Consider the following 18,802-nt stretch of genomic DNA (forward strand, 5'->3'; position numbering starts at 1 on the left):
GCCAGGTATAATACGGACTGTGGCGGCCCAGCGGCTCTTGACTGAGCTTGAGTGACACTAACCCCCACCGCAGTATGTGTCTGCCACTCAAGAGCAGCGCTCGTAAAGTAGCCGTCTGAGAGGGAGAACTCCGGGATGAACACAACTTTCTGAGCTGAAAGCTCTCTCTCCGTAGTGCACTTTAGTGCTGTTGTGTAAGATCCGCTGAAGGGGAAAGTAACGGCAGGCCTGATGTACAGAGTGAAGGATGTTTACTGTTTGGCTTTTTCCGTGCCAGGTAGATTTTTTACCTTGACTTGCAAAACTGTCTCTTTTGTTTGTGTCTCTTTTAGGAGTAGTTATTCCTTTGTGATGAATTCAGGTCTGATCTATAGAGAAATATTGTCCAGTCAGTGTTTGTGCTGCTGTCCCACTCTGCTAAGATTGTCCTTTTGTTTCTGTTTCTCCACAGTCACGGAAAAGGAAGTGCAGCAGTGGTAAGTGTTTTCTTTTATTTCATCCATCCGTCCATCCATCCTTCTTCTCTGTTTCCTACTCTCATTTTTTCTGTTCTCGTTAATTAACACATTTGTGTGTGTTATTTGAGAGGTCAGAGCACTTTATCCTTAGAGTGGTATAACCACCAGACTCAAAGTCTCTTCATGAGTAGGCACTGGCCACGCTCCACTGGACGCCCATTCGTTGCATCGAGGTTAGATCTCGGCTTCATTTTGAAACCACTGGACCACCACTCTGCATTGGGATTGTGATACTTCCAACTTTGCAATTAACAATCTTTCCCCTTGATGAACATTGTAGACATTGATTTGCTCTAGCTCCTTCCCATTTGAAGCTAGAGCTACTACTGTTTGTATCGCTTCTCAAGCTCTAACTCTGCCGTCATTGTTGGAACTGCATTTCCAAAATGAGAAGTTTCATTTAAAATCACACCAATGGTCGCAGATTGGTAGGCCACTCACAATGGCCCAATGATTGATCTGGTAAAGTACATTTCCAGACTATAATTCCAGCAAAAAAGGGCTGGGACAAATAGGCAGGCATATCCATTATCCAGAGTACCAGACTATCTTTTCTGACTGCCTTCATGCTTCAAAAAGGCATTGTCATTCACATCTGTTTCTGCTGTTTATCCATCTCAGTCAGCATGCCTGCATATTGGGTCTACTGGGAATTTGAAAGAGAGATGAATGTTAATATGCCACTGATAATACATCTAGTACAATATAAGCCAAATTGCTTGGCTGAATTCCCACCTAATTCTTAGTCAGAAATTAAGGAGTTTATTAGTCAGGGGCTGAGTTGATCATTCGCTGTGCCACTCCCTTCTGATTCTCCCTAACATCATCAACAAATATAAACTAACTACATGCGTTCTCAATGGACACAGTGAGAGTTTGGTGAGTGATGATGACTGATTTATTTGGTTGGACAGTGGGGAAGCTCTGATACGATTAGTGCTATGTATTAAAAAGCAGAGGCATTGGGCTGTCTCTTTGACAACCCCCACAGTCATCTGCTGCCTTGCAATACCCTGTAACACCCATCCTCCACACACACACACACACACACACACACACACACACACACACACACACACACACACACACACACACACACACACACACACACACACTCAGGATCAAAAAAGTTATATACTATACTATACACACACACACACACACACACCAGCACCCATCAGAGAGATGATTCTCTACACCCCACCCTATTTAGCCTTGAACTGAAGATAACCCCAGTGGCATGCTGTGTCTCTGTCTGTGCCCCAACCCTAATTGTGTCAATCACTCTAATAACATCCCCCAGTAATAGCACATACCAGCGCGACTGGTATGTGCGAGGGTCACCGGCTGCACTATTTGAGGTCACGGGGAGGGACGTTTATGGCTCCAGCAGCCTACACCCAGGAGGGAGTCAGAAGAGTGCTTCACCATGTTAACACTCGCCTCCTCTCACTCCTCATCTGCCCTTCTGAGAGCTCCAGCTGAGATGGGCGGGAGACTGATCAGGGTCACGATGGCAGAAAAGCCAAAGTCCTCCTCCTTCACTTTTCTTTGTCTGGGTAAACAGGCACCACCAGCTGAGCTTTGCAACACAGGCAAAAATGTGAGAAAGGTGGATATTGCCACGCTCAAAATAGAAATATGGGAGGGTGAGGATGGAGCATTGGGAAATAAGAGTCAAGCAAAGTTAAGTCAAGTAAAGTTAATATCTGGCAATTCTAACATAAAGGTCCATAGCATTGTAGCATTGTTTTTTTCTTGCACATGGTTCAGAATTGACATTGTGCCAAAAATAACCTACATCTCCCATCTCATTACTTACAGAAGAGAAAGGCCAGAAAAAAGGCATTTTATGTTTCGTTTATGTTCTAGCTCAGCAGTTTCGCTGGGCCAGGCTTTCAGGTTGTTTTTGACAGGTTCAAGGCCAGCTTCTATGAGTTATGCTAAACTAATATGCTGCTGGCTGAGTGCAGAATACTCCTGAGGAAATAAAAGATCCCAGCCTTGAACATCCTACAGAGATTTTATACCCTACCCTTTTCAAAGGCCGATGATGGAAGTATATATAAAAAGCATACTCCAGCACTGTCATAAGCAGTGTATTCGCACCTGTTTAACGTTCATCAGAACTACATAGAAGACTGAATATTTAACATCAAATTGTTATTCAAACCATGTACATTTTGCATTAAGATATGGTGTCTTATTTTGGTCTTGGTGGGTTTGAAGACAAATATATTGATTGGCTTTCACCATTCCCATTAAGTTTAGACAGAAATCAACACAGGTACCCCAAGGGCAATTAACACGGTTAGTTTGTCTGATATGAGCTTAATCCTCAGGAAAGGTGAACAGGAAACATTTCCTATCTCTCCAAAGCCATTGTGGTCCTACTGCAGACACACCAGCATGCATGCCCACACACACATGAATGAACACACACACTTTCACACACAAATATAAACACACTGAGAGAACACACACATCGAACACACACACGCCACATCCGTGTGCCCTCACTCACACACACACACACACACACACACACACACACACACACACACACACACACACACACACACACACACACACACACACACACACTCCTTCATAGCCATTCATGTTCCATCATGGTTTATAGTTCCATCTTGATTCATCGTTTATGGCAGCAGCATCAGTATTAACACTAGAGCCCCATACAGTGTCAGAGCAGCCTTTTGTTGCAGGATCGGTCTGGCATTCACAGAGACATATTCTCTTGTGCAGGTATCTACAGTAGGCATGAGTCGGAGTTGGCAAGAACGCAGGGTTGTGTCCTTCTGTCAACTCAATAGAGAGAAATGGATTGATGCTCACCAGAGACTATGCCTCTCTGCTTGAGATATAATGCTTGAATAGGAGAATATATATTGATTTTTTTTTCTGAGCACATACAGCAACAACATGCCCTATTCATTTAAAAATCGTGGATAAACAAACAATCAAACCACATTGTACATGTTGTCATTTTGTTAACTCTGTGTCTATGAGCCAATGCAATGTTTTTTTTCCAGCTTAGCTGTGCTTTAATTGATGCTTGAATTGATTCCACCTATGCATCAATGGTCAAGGTAATAAAAGAAGGGAAGGTTATCTAAATGAAGTGCTCAGGAACATGCTCATTTTCCAATGTATCCTGCACCTCTGTGCTAATAGGCACTTTGAAGCAGTTATGGGCATATTACCTAATGAGCTGTCTCAGTCTCCTGTTTGTTAATGCGTCACGATTAACACACAGGTAACTGTGTTAGGTGAGGTGTGTTAAACAACTGGTATTATGACACCTGTCGGGCTGTGGCTAGTAATTTAGCATGCTAATTCTGCAGCACTATACCTTGTAATTTTTTGTCATCATCGCCCTTATTTCTTCTCATTCTTTTGATGAGTGTAGCTCATTTTTTGGATATTTTTACCTCAATTCTTACACATGGCACCTTTAAGCAATCTGCTGTGTTGGGGTGAAATGTTGCCCCTGCTATGTGGTTGTCTTGCCTCCCTGCCCTGACATTTATTTGCCTTTACCATGTCCATGCTTTGTTTGGTCCCCCTGGCTCTGTTCATATTCTGTCCTCCTTTCTATCATGAGGGGAAATGGCTATTGTAAGCTGATTGCATTGGTAATGTTCTTGGCTTTCAAAAATAACTTAGAACTGCTTTAGAGCAGGTTGGCATGGATACGATTTTAATTTATCCTGATATGATTGCTGATGGCTTGTAATGCCATTGATGCAGGTTTGCAGCATTTTTTTTTATTATTCTGTATCTCTGTAATGATATTTCTGACTCTATAATGATACAGGTGTAAAGGTTCCTCTCATGTTGTTGTGCTCAGGTATAAAGGCTTCATTAAGGATTGTCCCAGCGGGCAGCTGGACTCTGCAGGTTTTCAGAAGATCTACAAGCAGTTCTTTCCCTTCGGAGACCCCACCAAGTTTGCCAGCTTCGTCTTTAACGTGTTTGATGAGAATAAGGTAAGAGACCATACTGTAATTACAAGGTTTGCATTTGTAGCTTGCTGACATTTTTGTGCGCCATTGAGGGCTTTGTAGAAAGAATGTTATGCTATATAATATGGGTGAGTGCATTTCTCACCCAAGGTTTCAGAATGCACTGCATTCAAGTAATGATGATGGGAGAACTAGAGGGACTCCAGCATCTGTGTGTTGTGGGGGTGATATCAACCCACAGGGCTGACAAATCCTAGGTCTGAGCTGCTGTTGCATCATTCTTTTGAGTTGAGATGCTCTATGTAGTTTGAGCTTGTTGGTGTCTGCTGTTGTCTGTGGTGGAGATGTATGTCTGTAGGTGTCATGAGTACAAACATAGAGGAGGCCTATAACTGTCATAGAAAGCCCTCCTTCCTCCCAGCTTTAGTCACATCCTGAGATGTTCCTCTCGTGGCATCAGCCTGCCATCACACTGCTGAGCCAATAGCTTCTCTCTACACTTCAAATAACATGATGTAAAACTCCCTTTTTAAGCAGAAGCTCAGCTCATAAGACGGTGGACCCATCTGTTTGGGGTTGACATTCATCAACTATTTAAAGTTTAGGGTATAATTTTCATCGTAGTACGTTTATCACCTCTAAAGGTACCTCTTATGTTTCATTCATGAGAAAGTTCCATTGGCTTGCAATGACGGGAAGGGAAGTCCTCATCTCTGCTTTACTGACACAGACCCGAGGCCCTGTATGCCATGTCCCTCTCAGTAATTTGTAAAATGGGCTTTTGAATCTTTTTTTCTCGGCAGGATGGGCGCATCGAGTTCTCAGAATTCATCCAGGCCTTGTCAGTCACCTCCAGAGGGACACTGGATGAGAAGCTCAGATGTAAGTCTTGTGACCTCCAACCACACCATCACATGGCATAGTATGCATTGTGACCTCCAACCACACCATCACATGGCATAGTATGCATTGTGACCTCCAACCACACCATCACATGGCATAGTATGCATTGTGACCTCCAACCACACCATCACATGGCATAGTATGCATTATGACCTCCAACCATACCATCACATGGCATAGTATGCATTGTTTGGTATTATCGCTGGCTATATTTGCTTGCACACATATTCAATCATATTGGTCACACTACACATACTCCACTAATATGTATACAGAGGCATACACCCAAAACACAGACTTACACTAAGACAGTATGTGTGTGCGTACACACACACACACACACACACACACACAAACACACAGTTTATAGTTTATGCACTATAATATCGTCATGTTTTGCGCAATCAGAATAAATCAGAGTAAATCACAATGAGTGTTGTCAGTTAAGCATAATAAACAATACTGTTACAGTTTCCTAAGGCCCTTCATTAATTGTTATTGCAGGGGCTTTTAAACTTTACGATCTCGACAACGATGGCTACATCACTCGAGACGAGATGCTGAACATCGTGGATGCCATTTACCAGATGGTGGTGAGTCATTTGTTTGGCGCACGGCACGGTTGACTGCATAACCACACGTGCCAGCAGTGTGAGTTAGTGAAGACTCACAGGCTGCAGATGCATTGTTCTGTCCTGTTGTGCTCTGATCTCCTCCATGGGATAGTTCATCTAGACATTATGGATTAAGCATTTGCAGGTGGATGATGAGGACTTTGCTGAGCTGTGTGGTTAGTTAAGGCCTCTTCAGCGCTCTCCATGCATCGCTGCATCTGTCTCATGACTGCTTTGTATTTCCTCCTGTTCCTCCACGTGGTTGTCTGACGGCAGGGAAACACAGTGGAGTTACCCGAGGAAGAGAACACTCCCGAGAAGAGAGTGGATCGCATCTTCGCCATGATGGATAAGGTACGTGTCTCGCTTGCCTTTGCACTTGCACATTGTATCAGTCTTCCTTTCACATCATATTTTTACTCAGAGTTCATACATACGTTATGATTAGTTACGTAACTTATACTGTATAACTATCATTTCAGCTCTCTCTCTCTTTAGTCTTTCACCCTGTTTCACAAACTGCAGTTTATTCCCCAGCAGATTGCATTTCACACATCACCTCAGCTTTCCTTTAGTTTTTTACATGTTGGCCGAGAGACAAAGGATATAAAATAGAATAGTTCATGCTCTCCCAAACAGCTCATCCACTCCAAACTCCAACCGTGACCAAAATCTGCACACATACCCTTCACTGTTCATATCCTAATGACACATTCATTTCTATTCTGTCATGACTTGGAACCAAAGCAACTAAGTGTTTTATTATAAGACTTTGAAAAATGAGAGGGAGATTTAGGATTGGGATGATTTATGCGATTTGCGTGTTTTGATGGCTAACCCATTGTCATCAGAATGCCGACGGAATGCTGACGCTGCATGAGTTCCAGGAGGGTTCCAAGGCCGACCCGTCCATCGTCCAGGCCCTGTCCCTCTACGACGGCCTGGTTTAGAGGTATCTGCCAGAATGTCAGAAATTCTCCTTGTCACAGTCCAAGCTTGTCTCAAGCCATCAAATGTAAAACTTAAGATTAGTTATTGGATTCAAACAAAAGTTCTCTGTAATCTTAGCTGTGGAATAAGTGTCTGTTCTGGGTTGTTATAATGCTGTACTCAATTGGCTGTCGAGCAAGGGTGAAAGTAGGCCGGTATGGACCAGTACTTTGTACCGCTAAATGATTCAGTGGCGGTACGCAATACCAAAAAGAGAGTGGAACTGCCTGCCAAAACCAGGGCTGCCAACTCACGCTACTGACACTCCCTCACACCACACATGCTTTTTCTCGCGCTGACATTTCGTCTACGCATCCTCCGATGTATTTGTGATTTTTAAATGAAGCTGCCAACGAGATCTGTGTATTAAGGCAGACATAAGGTGGATTTAAAACTGGCAGCTACATATTAGCACACATGCCTTTTCTCACTCTAACATTTTGTCTACGCATCCTCCGATGTTCTTGTGATTTTTAAATGAAGCTGCCAACGAGATCTATGTATTAAGCAGGGCCGTAGTCACCATAGACATTGAGGGGGACGTGTCCCCCCCAATATTCAAATATGACCAAAATGTCCCCCCCAATATACGGACATAGAAAAATAAAGAAAGAAAAAAAACTCTACAGGAAACCAACAACCACCACCATCTGAAATGTAATCAAACATAAATAACGCACAAATTAGTGACCTAGTGATGGTTCCAGAGTAGCCTACACCTCTGAGTGGTTTGACCTGGTGGTTTTCAGTTTTTCTAGGGTGACCTGATTGTGTCCTCTTTTTAGTTTGTGAAAAAGAGGACATAAGAGAAAACACTGCCTCAAAAGGCTATTTTGAACTTATTTGTGAACGACAGAGAAAAACGCAATGCAATTTCGCTGTAAACACGTTTGAGGCTCTAGAATAGGTGTCAAAGAGGACATGTCCTGGAAAAAGAGTACATCTGGTCACCCTAGTTTTTCGTTAGTGGCGTGCGCTATCAAAAGCTTCCATTTACTGCACACCAAAGATCCTTGATTACTGTACTAGCTCCGCTTTAACCCTCTCTGACCCTACTGCGGTGAGGTAGGGCTGGCAACAATATCGCAAAAGCTCACAATTCTCACAAAACTTGTTGGAAAGCTGTAGCACAGGCTAAGGAAATCCAATACATTTTTGGAGCCGATCAGACTCAAAGGGAACTTTGAAACATTTTCCATATTGTAACCTATTCTCGCAATGATAGCGAAGGTGAAAAGTTTTATTTTAAATGATGAATTTGTGCAAGCCTGTGTCATTCATTTCTTTCACATGTCTTACAACATAAATAATGCATTCATATGCTAGTACTAATGCCAGGAATTACCCTGTTTATAGGCCTCTTAGAAATGGTTGTTGCATCTTGCATATTATTTAGATGCGCACTCGATCGCGCATCCATGCAGGCAAAACATAGTATCAAATGTGGCGACGGCACACAAGTTGGAAAAAACGTCGTAACAACTTGTTTGTGATTTTTAATCATATTTTTTGCATGGCCCTCAGACCCCACCACAGATTTGGTCCCCCCCAATGTTGACATCATGACTACGGCCTTGGTATTAAGGCAGACATAAGGTGGATTTAAAACTGGCAGCTACATATTAGCAGGGTTCCTACGCAGTATGGAAAACCTGGAAAAGTATGGAATTTGATTTTAGTAATTTCCAGGTCTGGATAAGAATGGAAAAAAGAAACAAGGGTATGGAGAAATATTTGTGTTTCCAGACTATTTATTCTACAGTATTAATCACTTCACTCAGGTCATAATGAACCATTCCTACTGTTGTGTAGCTTAACTGTCAGTCCACATCATCAAGATACAATTGAATGGGGGTCCTCAGAAAAAAATCTCTCCCACAAGGGGACCATGGTACCAAATCGAGAACCCCTGTTCTATGCACGTGCCCTATACCATTGTGCACTGGTATGTTTGCGTAGCTCTGCTATTTTCGGCCAAAACACTGGTAGACTTTTTTGATTTTGTAAAAGTTACCAAGACATGGATACTGCATTATCTGATAAACTGTTATTGCAAACAAATAATACTGTTTACGGTGATTTCTGAGGCCTCTGCCAGCAGTGCACTAGTCTCCAACATATGTAGGCTATGCTGTATAGAGAACTAAAAATGTGAGTGCACCTTCCAACACAGCACTTCCCCAATGAAAAGTATCCAACAATGGGCAAGTGTTTTCTGAGGGCTAACAAGTTAATAATAAACATTATTATACAGCTCCTCACAATGCTAGTAGAACACTCCATTGTCTAGAATATGGTCAGAAAAAAATCTACCGAGAAGTTTGAAAATTTGAGTATGGAAAAAGTATGGAATTTTGAAATGGAAAATTTGTAGGAACCCTGTATTAGGCTCCTGTCTGTGAGCGCATTTAACTCTGTGTCAAAACGAATGCACAACAGTGTCTTATTTATCAACCAATAACTGACCAACTAAACTAATCAAGGAACACACTCCACTGTAATCTATCTTCATTCAAGAAATATCAGACTGACAGACTGAAACAAACTAACATGACAGTTGCACTATTTGGTAACATGAGAGGTGAGTTTAGAAATGATATGTTTAAAGAAATAGTGGAATGCCACTTTTAAGTGTATTGCCACTTTTAATTTTTACTAAATGCATACTGTATATCAACTATATATTTTTCATGGACATAACCCAACATGCTTTTAAATAATACCAACTCATGGACAGTACAGTTTGTCCTGAAGAGTTAGAAGAGGAGAGGCAGAGGGCCTCTCAATAAAGGTAGGGAATGAAGAAGAGATGCTCTACAAATAATAATACATTCATTAATGTAAACTATTAAGATGTTTTTCCTGTGCACTATGTGGCACACTTTTATCTGTAACAAATCTCACTTCAAGCTGAACTAAAAGGTTGGCTTCCCTGCTAATATCTAGAGGAGATCTAAGGTTGTGGTAGTACTGATATCTGGAGATCAAAGGTTGTAGTAGTACTGATATCTGGAGATCAAAGGTTGTAGTAGTACTGATATCTAGAGGAGATCTAAGGTTGTGGTAGTACTGGCAAGAATTCAAAACTACTTTCAGTCAAACTTTACTTGGATAGTCCACCCACAGACAATACTATCTAAAGAGGCTCCGATTATCATTGACACTCTGATAACTACACATTCTGGTTAAGGTTAGAGGTTGGATTTGGTGATGTTCAGTAACCATTTTACATATTGAGCTTGAATGTTAACAGATGGCATTCTCTCCCCACTTTCATCCCTGCTGTCCAGTAGATGTTGGCTGTTTAGTAAAGTGTCTACTTTCTTGTCCGCATTGCCCTATCATGACCCAAATAAGCCTGATTTCCCTCGCATGTTGCCTCATCTTTTAGCGCTCTTTGTTCTGTTCTGTTCCGCAGGTGCCTGCGGGTGGCTGCTGTGTCCTCTGAGGCACAGACTATCTTTCCCTGTACCTGGTAGGACATGGAGTTCTTGTGCTGCATTGTGAATGCAGTAGCTAGATCAGACGTCTGGCTTCAATAATCTCATTTTCACGGTTGAAAACAACATTCAAACAGACAGTGTTAGCAGCTATGCTGTGCTGTGCTGCATCTCTATGTGACATTGGCTTTTGGATGATAAACTATTGACAAAAAAGAAGCAAAGTGAGGACACTTCAACGGGAGCCCTGACCTTGAGAGTTGACCTGCTTTGGATGTGGATGCAGAGGGACTACAGAATTATTTGTTGATATCAGGACTCCTCCTAAAGTCTTTTCAGTTCTAGTGTGAGTTTACCTTTGGTCAGTTGGTAAAGAATACAGCCTCACACAGGTACATGTAGTATACACCACATCAAACACTCACTTGATCAACTGACATGACCTGCAGAAGGTTTAGATAAAACAATAAACAAATAGTTGAACTAATACATGTACTGGACTGTACAGCTTAACATCATTGTACTGTGGCTATGCCAAAATAGGGAGACTGGATAAACAGACTTCAGTCTTCTTAGTGAACACAACCTTGTTTGCTCATGAATTTCACATAATTGTTGTGGCTTCTGATGTTCCTCCTGAACTCTATGATGAAAAGCACTGAGCTTGTTTGGAATTCCTCACTGCACAATCACAAACTGTGTTTGACGTGAAAAGTATTATTTTTCTATTCGGAGCAGGCCTGTCATTGTGAAAGAGAAAGCCTTCGTGTATTATACCCAATGCACCAAACGTTCTTTTACTCCTAATAGGGGTTCTTCATCATCACATGCACAGCCCATCTTACTGTCCAAATGAGCCAGGTTCTATGTACAGTACATTTTGCCTTCCCACAGTTGCCATCTAAAAGTCCATTGGAACTGTACAGTGACAAAGTGGTGGACTTACCCATTCATTTATTGCTATCATGTAGTGAAGACTCGAGTGTTATTCCCATGCACTAAATTAAACATGATGTAAATACAGTATCCACCATGTATTAAAGAAATATAATACATTAAACAGGTCACCTGTCATTTCTGTGAAAAGATGCAATGGGAGGAAGTGTCCTATGGAAATGAAATTCTAATTATAGAATTTTATTCCTGTCCCTACTTGGTGACAGCACCAGGAAGTGAGCTATCTTTGTCAATTTTGCCCGTTTTGACCATCCATATTAATAGGCCTGGTGCCTATATTTTAGGGTGAATAAGAGAGTTGTCTGTGTAAGTGTATGGCTATTATTACCTAAATTTGAAGTCACTCTTTTCATATCAATTCAAGACGTTTTCTTCTCTCACAAAATATCATGAGTTTAAACTCATAGGCCTACTCCTATCAATTACTTCAGAGCCATATACGTCTCTGAATTACTTATAAATGCACTGCTCTCTGCTGGTCATCAACAATATTGCACTGTTTGACATTACTATTACATTGTGTTCAAGCCAACGTCAGTGACAAGTTAAAGCACACACACAATCAGGCAGCCAACTGTCTGTTACTAATACAAGAGGTTGAGATATATGTGTAGAAGCATTAAGAACTGTTGCCCTTTTTGAAGAAACCAGGCTGAAAACACTTTTCTCAACACAACTGCTGAGACTGAATATGTTATTGCTGACTGTATCATGCTCATTTTCTTTTTTCTACTCCTTAATGGTATATTTGTAATTATCAAACACAGGCCAATATTTTGAGGTACACTGACATATGTGGTAGTGGGTAATGTGCTTACTCTTATTGTGAAATTATCTGCGTGATGAAATGGGTAGGCTATATTTCTGATACACGAAGGTATAAAGTGAGATTCCATGCCACACTGTTGATTATGAGAAGAATTAGAAATTATTCTAATAATTATACTGAACAATAAGTCATCATTACCTGCTAGACCTGTTTGACAGGTTGAATCTTATTTACAGGACAAAGCTCAGATAGTCTTCCCTCACTGGACATGCATAATGTTTTTTTTTTCAGTTCAGAGTCAGTGAAAGTCCAGAGTCTGCCTTACATGAGAGTCTTTCTGATTTTTAGTCAGATCAAAGCAATGATTAAGAGCACTGAAAGCTCTTAATGATGGAAGTGTGCTAACTAAAGTAAATACCCGCTCAGTTCATTTCTTTTTTTTAAAAATGGAAAGCAGCAGACAGCAGCATATCGAACTGCTCTCAGCAGAAAGATCTACATCATCACTTAGTCATAGTCATAGTCAAGTTTATTTATATAGCACAATTTAAAACAACCTGTGCTCAAAAAAAATAAAAACATAAATAGATTGATAATAGAAGACAAAATGAATCAAGACACAAAAAAGCACAACAGGAAAATAAAACTAAAATTATGTTCATATATAATTACATGAATTGTATAATTACAATTCATTTAAAAGCCATTAATAGCATATGTTCTTTTAACTTGGCTTTAAAAGCACCAATAGTTGGTGTAGATCTAATGTGAAAAGGGAGGTTGTTCCACACAGATACTGAAAAAGCACGGTCCCCTTTATTTTTTAGACGACTCTGAGGTACTGAGAGCAGTAGTTTATCTGAGGACCTCAGAGTTCTGGGAGGATAGTGAAAGTGTACAAGCTCACTTAGGTACTGGGGAGCTTGTCCATTTAAAGCTTTAAAGACAAAAAGAAGAATTGTAATCTACTCTAAATTTCTCTGGTAACCATTGCAGAGATTTCAAAACTGGAGAGATATGTTGTGTCTTTTTAGACTTGGTGAGCAGCCTTGCAGCTGCATTTTGCACCATCTGAAGTTGGGATAGAGTGGACTGAGTGACACCAAAATAAAGGGGGTTACAGTAGTCCAGGCAGGATGAAATAAAGGCATGAATCAATATCTCAAAGTCTTTGAAAGAAAACATAGTTTTGGCTTTACTTAAGATTCTAAGGTGGTAAAAAGATGACTTGACAACAGCATTAATCTGTTTCTCAAATTTAAAATCAGGGTCAAGTAGAAAGCCAAGATTTCTTGCATAAGGTTTTACATATCTGGCAAAAGAGACCCTAAAGTTCACTAATTGCATTATTTGCAGCTTTATGTAAACCAAAATATAGAATTTCTGTTTTGGATTCATTCAGTTTTAAAAAATTGGTCGACATCCATTGTTTAATCTCTTTTAGGCAATCAAGCAATGTGTTTAGAGTACCAGAGGAACCACATTTAAATGGGAGCTACAGTTGTGTATCATCCGCATAGCAATGATAGGATATACCATGCTTTTCATAATTTAACTGAGTGGCAACATATAGAATGTGAATAATGTGAGAAAATACAACTAAGCATTGATCCCTGTGGAACACCATAAGATAAGGGGGCAGATGAAGATGAAGTATCATTGAAAGAAACTGAAAAGGTTCTTCCCTCTAAGAAGGAGGCAAACCATTTCAGTGCAGTACCTGAAACACTTAGATCCCTTCATAGACGCAAAAGAGAAACCAGACTGCAAAAGAGAGGCCAGACTGTACCCAGCTGTGTAGCCATGACGTGACCTGCACTCCAAGATTCACAAGCATAGTTTTGAGGCTCAGAGTGTGTGTGTGTGCGTGCGTGTGTGTGTCAGAGAGAGAGAGAACCCATCTTCTAAGCTTTCCTTTATATTATGTCTTTATACTATTTTATTATTATTACTATTTTAAGTATTCTATTATAAGTGTGTGTGTGTGTGTGTGCGTGTTTGTGCATGTGTGCTTGCGTGTTGGGGCCTTTTTTAAGTTTGCCAGTTGTTGAACTGAACGTTGCTGCCAGTGTTAAACAGGAGAGATGGAAATAACTCTAAAAGAGGAGACGAGACAAAGAGGAGAGAGAGTCTGAGGTGAGATGACGATCAGCAGCTCATACATAAGATGGAGCCCAGGCTATTGATGGGTTTCATCAGGTCCCTTTCCACAGGTGTATTAATCAAGCACCATGCAGTCTGCATTGATAATCAAGGTGCTTGATTTTATACACCTGTGGAAAGGGACCTGATGAAACCATGAATAGAGGACTCTGGTTTCATAGGCCATCCCATCTCTTGATAGAGCAAAAATCCAGTTACCAGCATCTACCAGCTTTTCGTTTTTAAACTTCAAAATGATATCCCCTACAATCTCACAACTAAGATGGACTGCAAAATCTCTGCTTGAACGAGATGCAATAATTTAGTTTATTATACACTCGTGGTGAGAATAAAGCACAGCAAAAGACCCCTATCGTAGAGCTTTACATAGGGTCTGCAACAAAAATTGAAAGAGCACAACTGTTGTTGGCGCGGGACTATGAAAGGAAAGCTGATAGCGCCGCTAAGGATTGTAGCGACGCAACATCTAGCAATCTTGCGGCATTGCTTTCTTTATCTTTTCTTTTCTTTTTTAATTGAGCAACACTCAGTGTAGCCTAGGCAAATATTCTTTAGTTAGGCCTATCAGCCGTGTCTGGCCTAGGCCATTATTAGAGTGCATGAAAATGCAATCTACTGTTATCCGATTTCTTATTATTCTTCTAACGCTTTTTCTGCGTTTAATGCGGCTTCAACCGTTTAACGTAGAAACTTCATTCAAACTTCGTTACGTAGGTCTTACTTAGGACAGGTGTGAAATGTCTTTTTGAACTATTAATTAAAAACTACTGAACATTTTCCCATATACTTAACATTGCCGATTATGGCATCAATAGGCCTTTATCACGGCAGCCGAAGTAGGAAGTGAACAGCCCTGTTCCTGTGTGAGCACAGGTGTTTCTAATTAAGTGTCAGATTCGGCCACAGTTACTTCAACCAGAGGCCTCGTTAATGTTTTTAGGAACACCTGTAGTTTGCCTGCCAACAGGAAAGTGAACAGCCCTGCTTCAGCTGCCCGTGGGCTGCCATGATAAAGGCCTATAGGGCACTTGGAATCCTATGCCAAGTATTCCGGCCAGAGCCAGATGGTTCCGGCCACTTCCAGCAACTGTCTGTCTCAGGCTTTAAGCATACAATCTGGCTCTCTTAAGACTACAGATCCTGTTTAACTGTTTCCTCTGCCCACAACTGTTTCAAAATAAAAGTCTCCACTACAATAATTCCCTATTAAATAATTTAACCATTTAAACTATCCAACTATTTAACTGTTCAACTATTCCAACTGTCAGTTATCATCAACTATGCCTCTAGCCTACTATATTAAACCACCACCTAGCAACCAATTTAGCAACCATTGAAATTAAGCATCTTTCAGTTTCCATAGCAACCAAGATGATTATACTAGCAAACCACAGTAGTAACTCCTTTATTTCTGACAGTAGCCACCATGGACACCAAGGAGGCAGGCTAATTCCCGGAAGTAGAAGAATCAATGGTGGCTGGAGGGACCACTTCTCTGCTAACCCCCATAGAAGCCCATTCATTTTAGTTTTTTTTTTAAATACCATAACTTCATATAGCATATATTCTGTGCCGATATTGTAGATTCTGCGTTATCTACATAAACAATAAAATGCAAAACAAGACTCGACTACCTCGTACGTAACGTTAGGTTCCCATAAGAAGAATGTTTAGCATGTCCGGTTGAAGGGAAGCTAACGCACTGAAGGGAGATAACCGTATTGTTTGGATAAGAAGCGTAGTCCAGCCAGCACGGAAACTCGTGAACAAAGCTATGTAGCCTACAATAGCATTGTATGTTAAGGTAAAGCATAGAGGCAAGTAAACCTAATGAAAAATAGTAGTTTTACCGTTAGGTAGTCTAACTATAATCATTTCAGAGGTTTACGATGGACCGTAGGTCAGAAAAGTGGAAAGAAGATTAGCTTCAGGCTATCTTTTTTGTTTTGTTTTACCATGACTGTTTTTGAAGATGATCATGTGTGGTAGTTTCAACATTAACACGACTTGATATCACTTGTGAGGATGATATTAATAATAATACATAAATAAATGTTTAACTTTGAAGGCGAAGGAAGTGTGAGAAGAATTTCTGTGTATCTATCATATGAGTTATAAGATTCAGTTTGATGGCTAACATCACAAAGTTAAGTGCGAGTCTGCGCAGTACTGGGGGGACCAACTGAAAAATCGTTCAATTTGACTCAGTGCCCTCCTATTGAGAACGACGGAGTCTGTTCGTCCATTTCTTTTACTGTTTATGATGGACACCCTAGCAACAACTTACCCTAGCAACAGCCTAGCAACCACATTCACAGCAACCAACATCATTAACCTAGCAACCAGCATAGCAACCACCATAACTGTAGCAACAGTCAGTTGTCATCAACTTTGACTCCCGTCAACTGTCCTCAATTTCAAAATAAGTCCTCAATACAATAATTCGCTATAAAATAATGTAACTATTTAAACTACTCAACTATTTAACTGTTCGGCTATTCCAACTGTCAGTTGTCATCAACTATGACTCCCCGCCAAGTTTTTTCTCTATCTGACCTCCATCTTTTTACTTAGATTATATTTTAGACAATATTCAACAATATTTCATTCAGTAGCCATTTTTGCATTTTCGTGCACTCGTAATTCCCTGGAATTACATTCTCTAGTAGTTGTTATTATTAGCCTAACTGAGCAACAACGTTAGTCTTCACAGCAGCATTCCATCGGTTCTGTAGAGTCGATGCTAAAGAAATGACATAGAAACAGTCAAACATTCGAAATAACTCGGCCTACTGGCCACTAGGCAACACTCACACATTTCTTCAGGTGGGTTAGGCTAGGCCTACAGACATTTTGGCCTTGCCACACACGTCTGATTCAGAGGTAAGTAGACATTTCAACACTAGCTATATGATCAGGCTATCAAGTCAATAGGCCACATAAAATAGACTAATTAGACGGCCTTCGCGTATGCTAGTTTCACACCCGCACACGATTGTTATTGCTATGGTTAATTGGTTGACATAGCCTAGGCTAGAAGAACTAGGACTAGGGCCTACCGCATCATATGTGCCATCATCATGCCCTATAAAGATGCGATTCCAACGATGATATCCTACAACAGTTTGAAAATCATTGGTTTCCGTCAAACGATGTTTATATAGGCTATAGCAGAATGCACATTCATGAAATTTTTTTAAAATTTGAGCCCGAAGCAAATAGCCTAGGTTACCAATCAGCACCGGGGGAAAGACACAAATGCGCAAGTGGAAAGCAGAGTACCGGTAGGCTAACATTGTTTTTAATGGTAGGGGGAGGAGATGAAGGAAGAAGGCGCTGCCCAGGAAACATTTGAAGTGGAACAATTTTGTCATTCAAAATCTAAAATTGATCAAGCACTTGGGAGGATGCAAGACTTTCTCAGGGAAGAGACTGGTGAAATTGATACAGTAATGAAGTCCCTCAGGCACATTAACCAATCTGCCGCTGACAGACCACAGTGCAGGATCAAGTGCTTGCCAAAGGACTTCACTGACAGAGAGATGAACAACAATGACGAACGCTCAACAGAAGTAAATCAGGAGCACTTGACAATTGACCAAATGGAGATCAAGCAGCGTTTCAACGCTCTTAAACAAAAAGAGATGAAACTGCAGTGTCAACTAATAGAAAGAAACGAAGAGTTTGAAATGGAGAAGATAGTTCTGGAGAGGGAGAGAGTGCACGAAAGAATGGATTGGGACAGGTATATGCAGGATAGAGAAGCTGCTTTGGTGTCTACAGTGATGTCTGTGATGATGAAGCGAAAAAAGATGATGGAGGAGCTGAGAAATCAAGTAGTGAGAGAGGTGAGATATTTCTTCACGATTTTATTCTTTTGTTCAGCACCAGGTGTTATTTCATAGTCAGTTTTAGAGAATGAATACCAAGTGTGCAATATCAATACAGAAGTTGAATGCTTTAAAATTTCTAAAAAAGTAAACATTTCTAAAACAAAGCTTTGTATTGGAATCGTTAGTGGAATCGTTAACGTGTGGATGTGTACGATTCCGATGGATCGGAACGTTTGGAACCGGTTCCTAACCGATACCTGGAACCGATTCCCAAGCCTAGCTTCCACTGTGCTGTCACATTCATAGCTTGATGTGTCATTGGCTATCTATTATGCATTCATGTCTCAATCTTCAGAGCACCAGCAACACGAAACGTATGGAAGGAGCAGTCAAGAATTGCTGTGGGACACGCAGGAAGTGGTGGAGTTTTCAAAAATTTGAAAACAATATTCCTCGTCGGGTAGTTTGATTTTTAAATGTCATTCATTTTATTTAGTTTATATGTTTCTGATGAAACAAAGAATCTAAAATAAGCCTATAGTTTTCACTGTTCCTTCAGAGTCACATCATGTAGGCCTATTTGATGATTAAGAAGCTCCTGCTCTTTAAACTATGGCTAGCAGCATAAA

The 18,802-nt window shown here is 40.7% G+C and overlaps 1 protein-coding gene across 1 annotated transcript in view; it reads left to right on the plus strand.

Annotated features, from left to right (window-relative positions):
* Nucleotides 1–11,475, plus strand: part of ncs1a (neuronal calcium sensor 1a) — a 17,901-nt gene extending 6,426 nt beyond the window's left edge. The window contains exons 2-8 of the mRNA XM_076283172.1: nt 452–476; nt 4,390–4,528; nt 5,308–5,386; nt 5,912–6,000; nt 6,298–6,375; nt 6,873–6,973; nt 10,430–11,475. Coding sequence (XP_076139287.1) covers nt 452–476; nt 4,390–4,528; nt 5,308–5,386; nt 5,912–6,000; nt 6,298–6,375; nt 6,873–6,971 — 509 coding nt within the window. The 3' untranslated portion in view covers nt 6,972–6,973; nt 10,430–11,475. The remainder of the gene's footprint in view (nt 1–451; nt 477–4,389; nt 4,529–5,307; nt 5,387–5,911; nt 6,001–6,297; nt 6,376–6,872; nt 6,974–10,429) is intronic.
* Nucleotides 11,476–18,802: the final 7,327 nt, after the last annotated feature.

This window comes from Alosa pseudoharengus, unplaced genomic scaffold (assembly GCF_046254945.1).
Source record: "Alosa pseudoharengus isolate Yale_2024_CS ecotype anadromous, Long Island Sound unplaced genomic scaffold, YU_APseudo_1.1 YU_APseudo_1.1_scf_14, whole genome shotgun sequence".
NCBI classification, from domain to species: Eukaryota; Metazoa; Chordata; class Actinopteri; order Clupeiformes; family Clupeidae; genus Alosa; species Alosa pseudoharengus.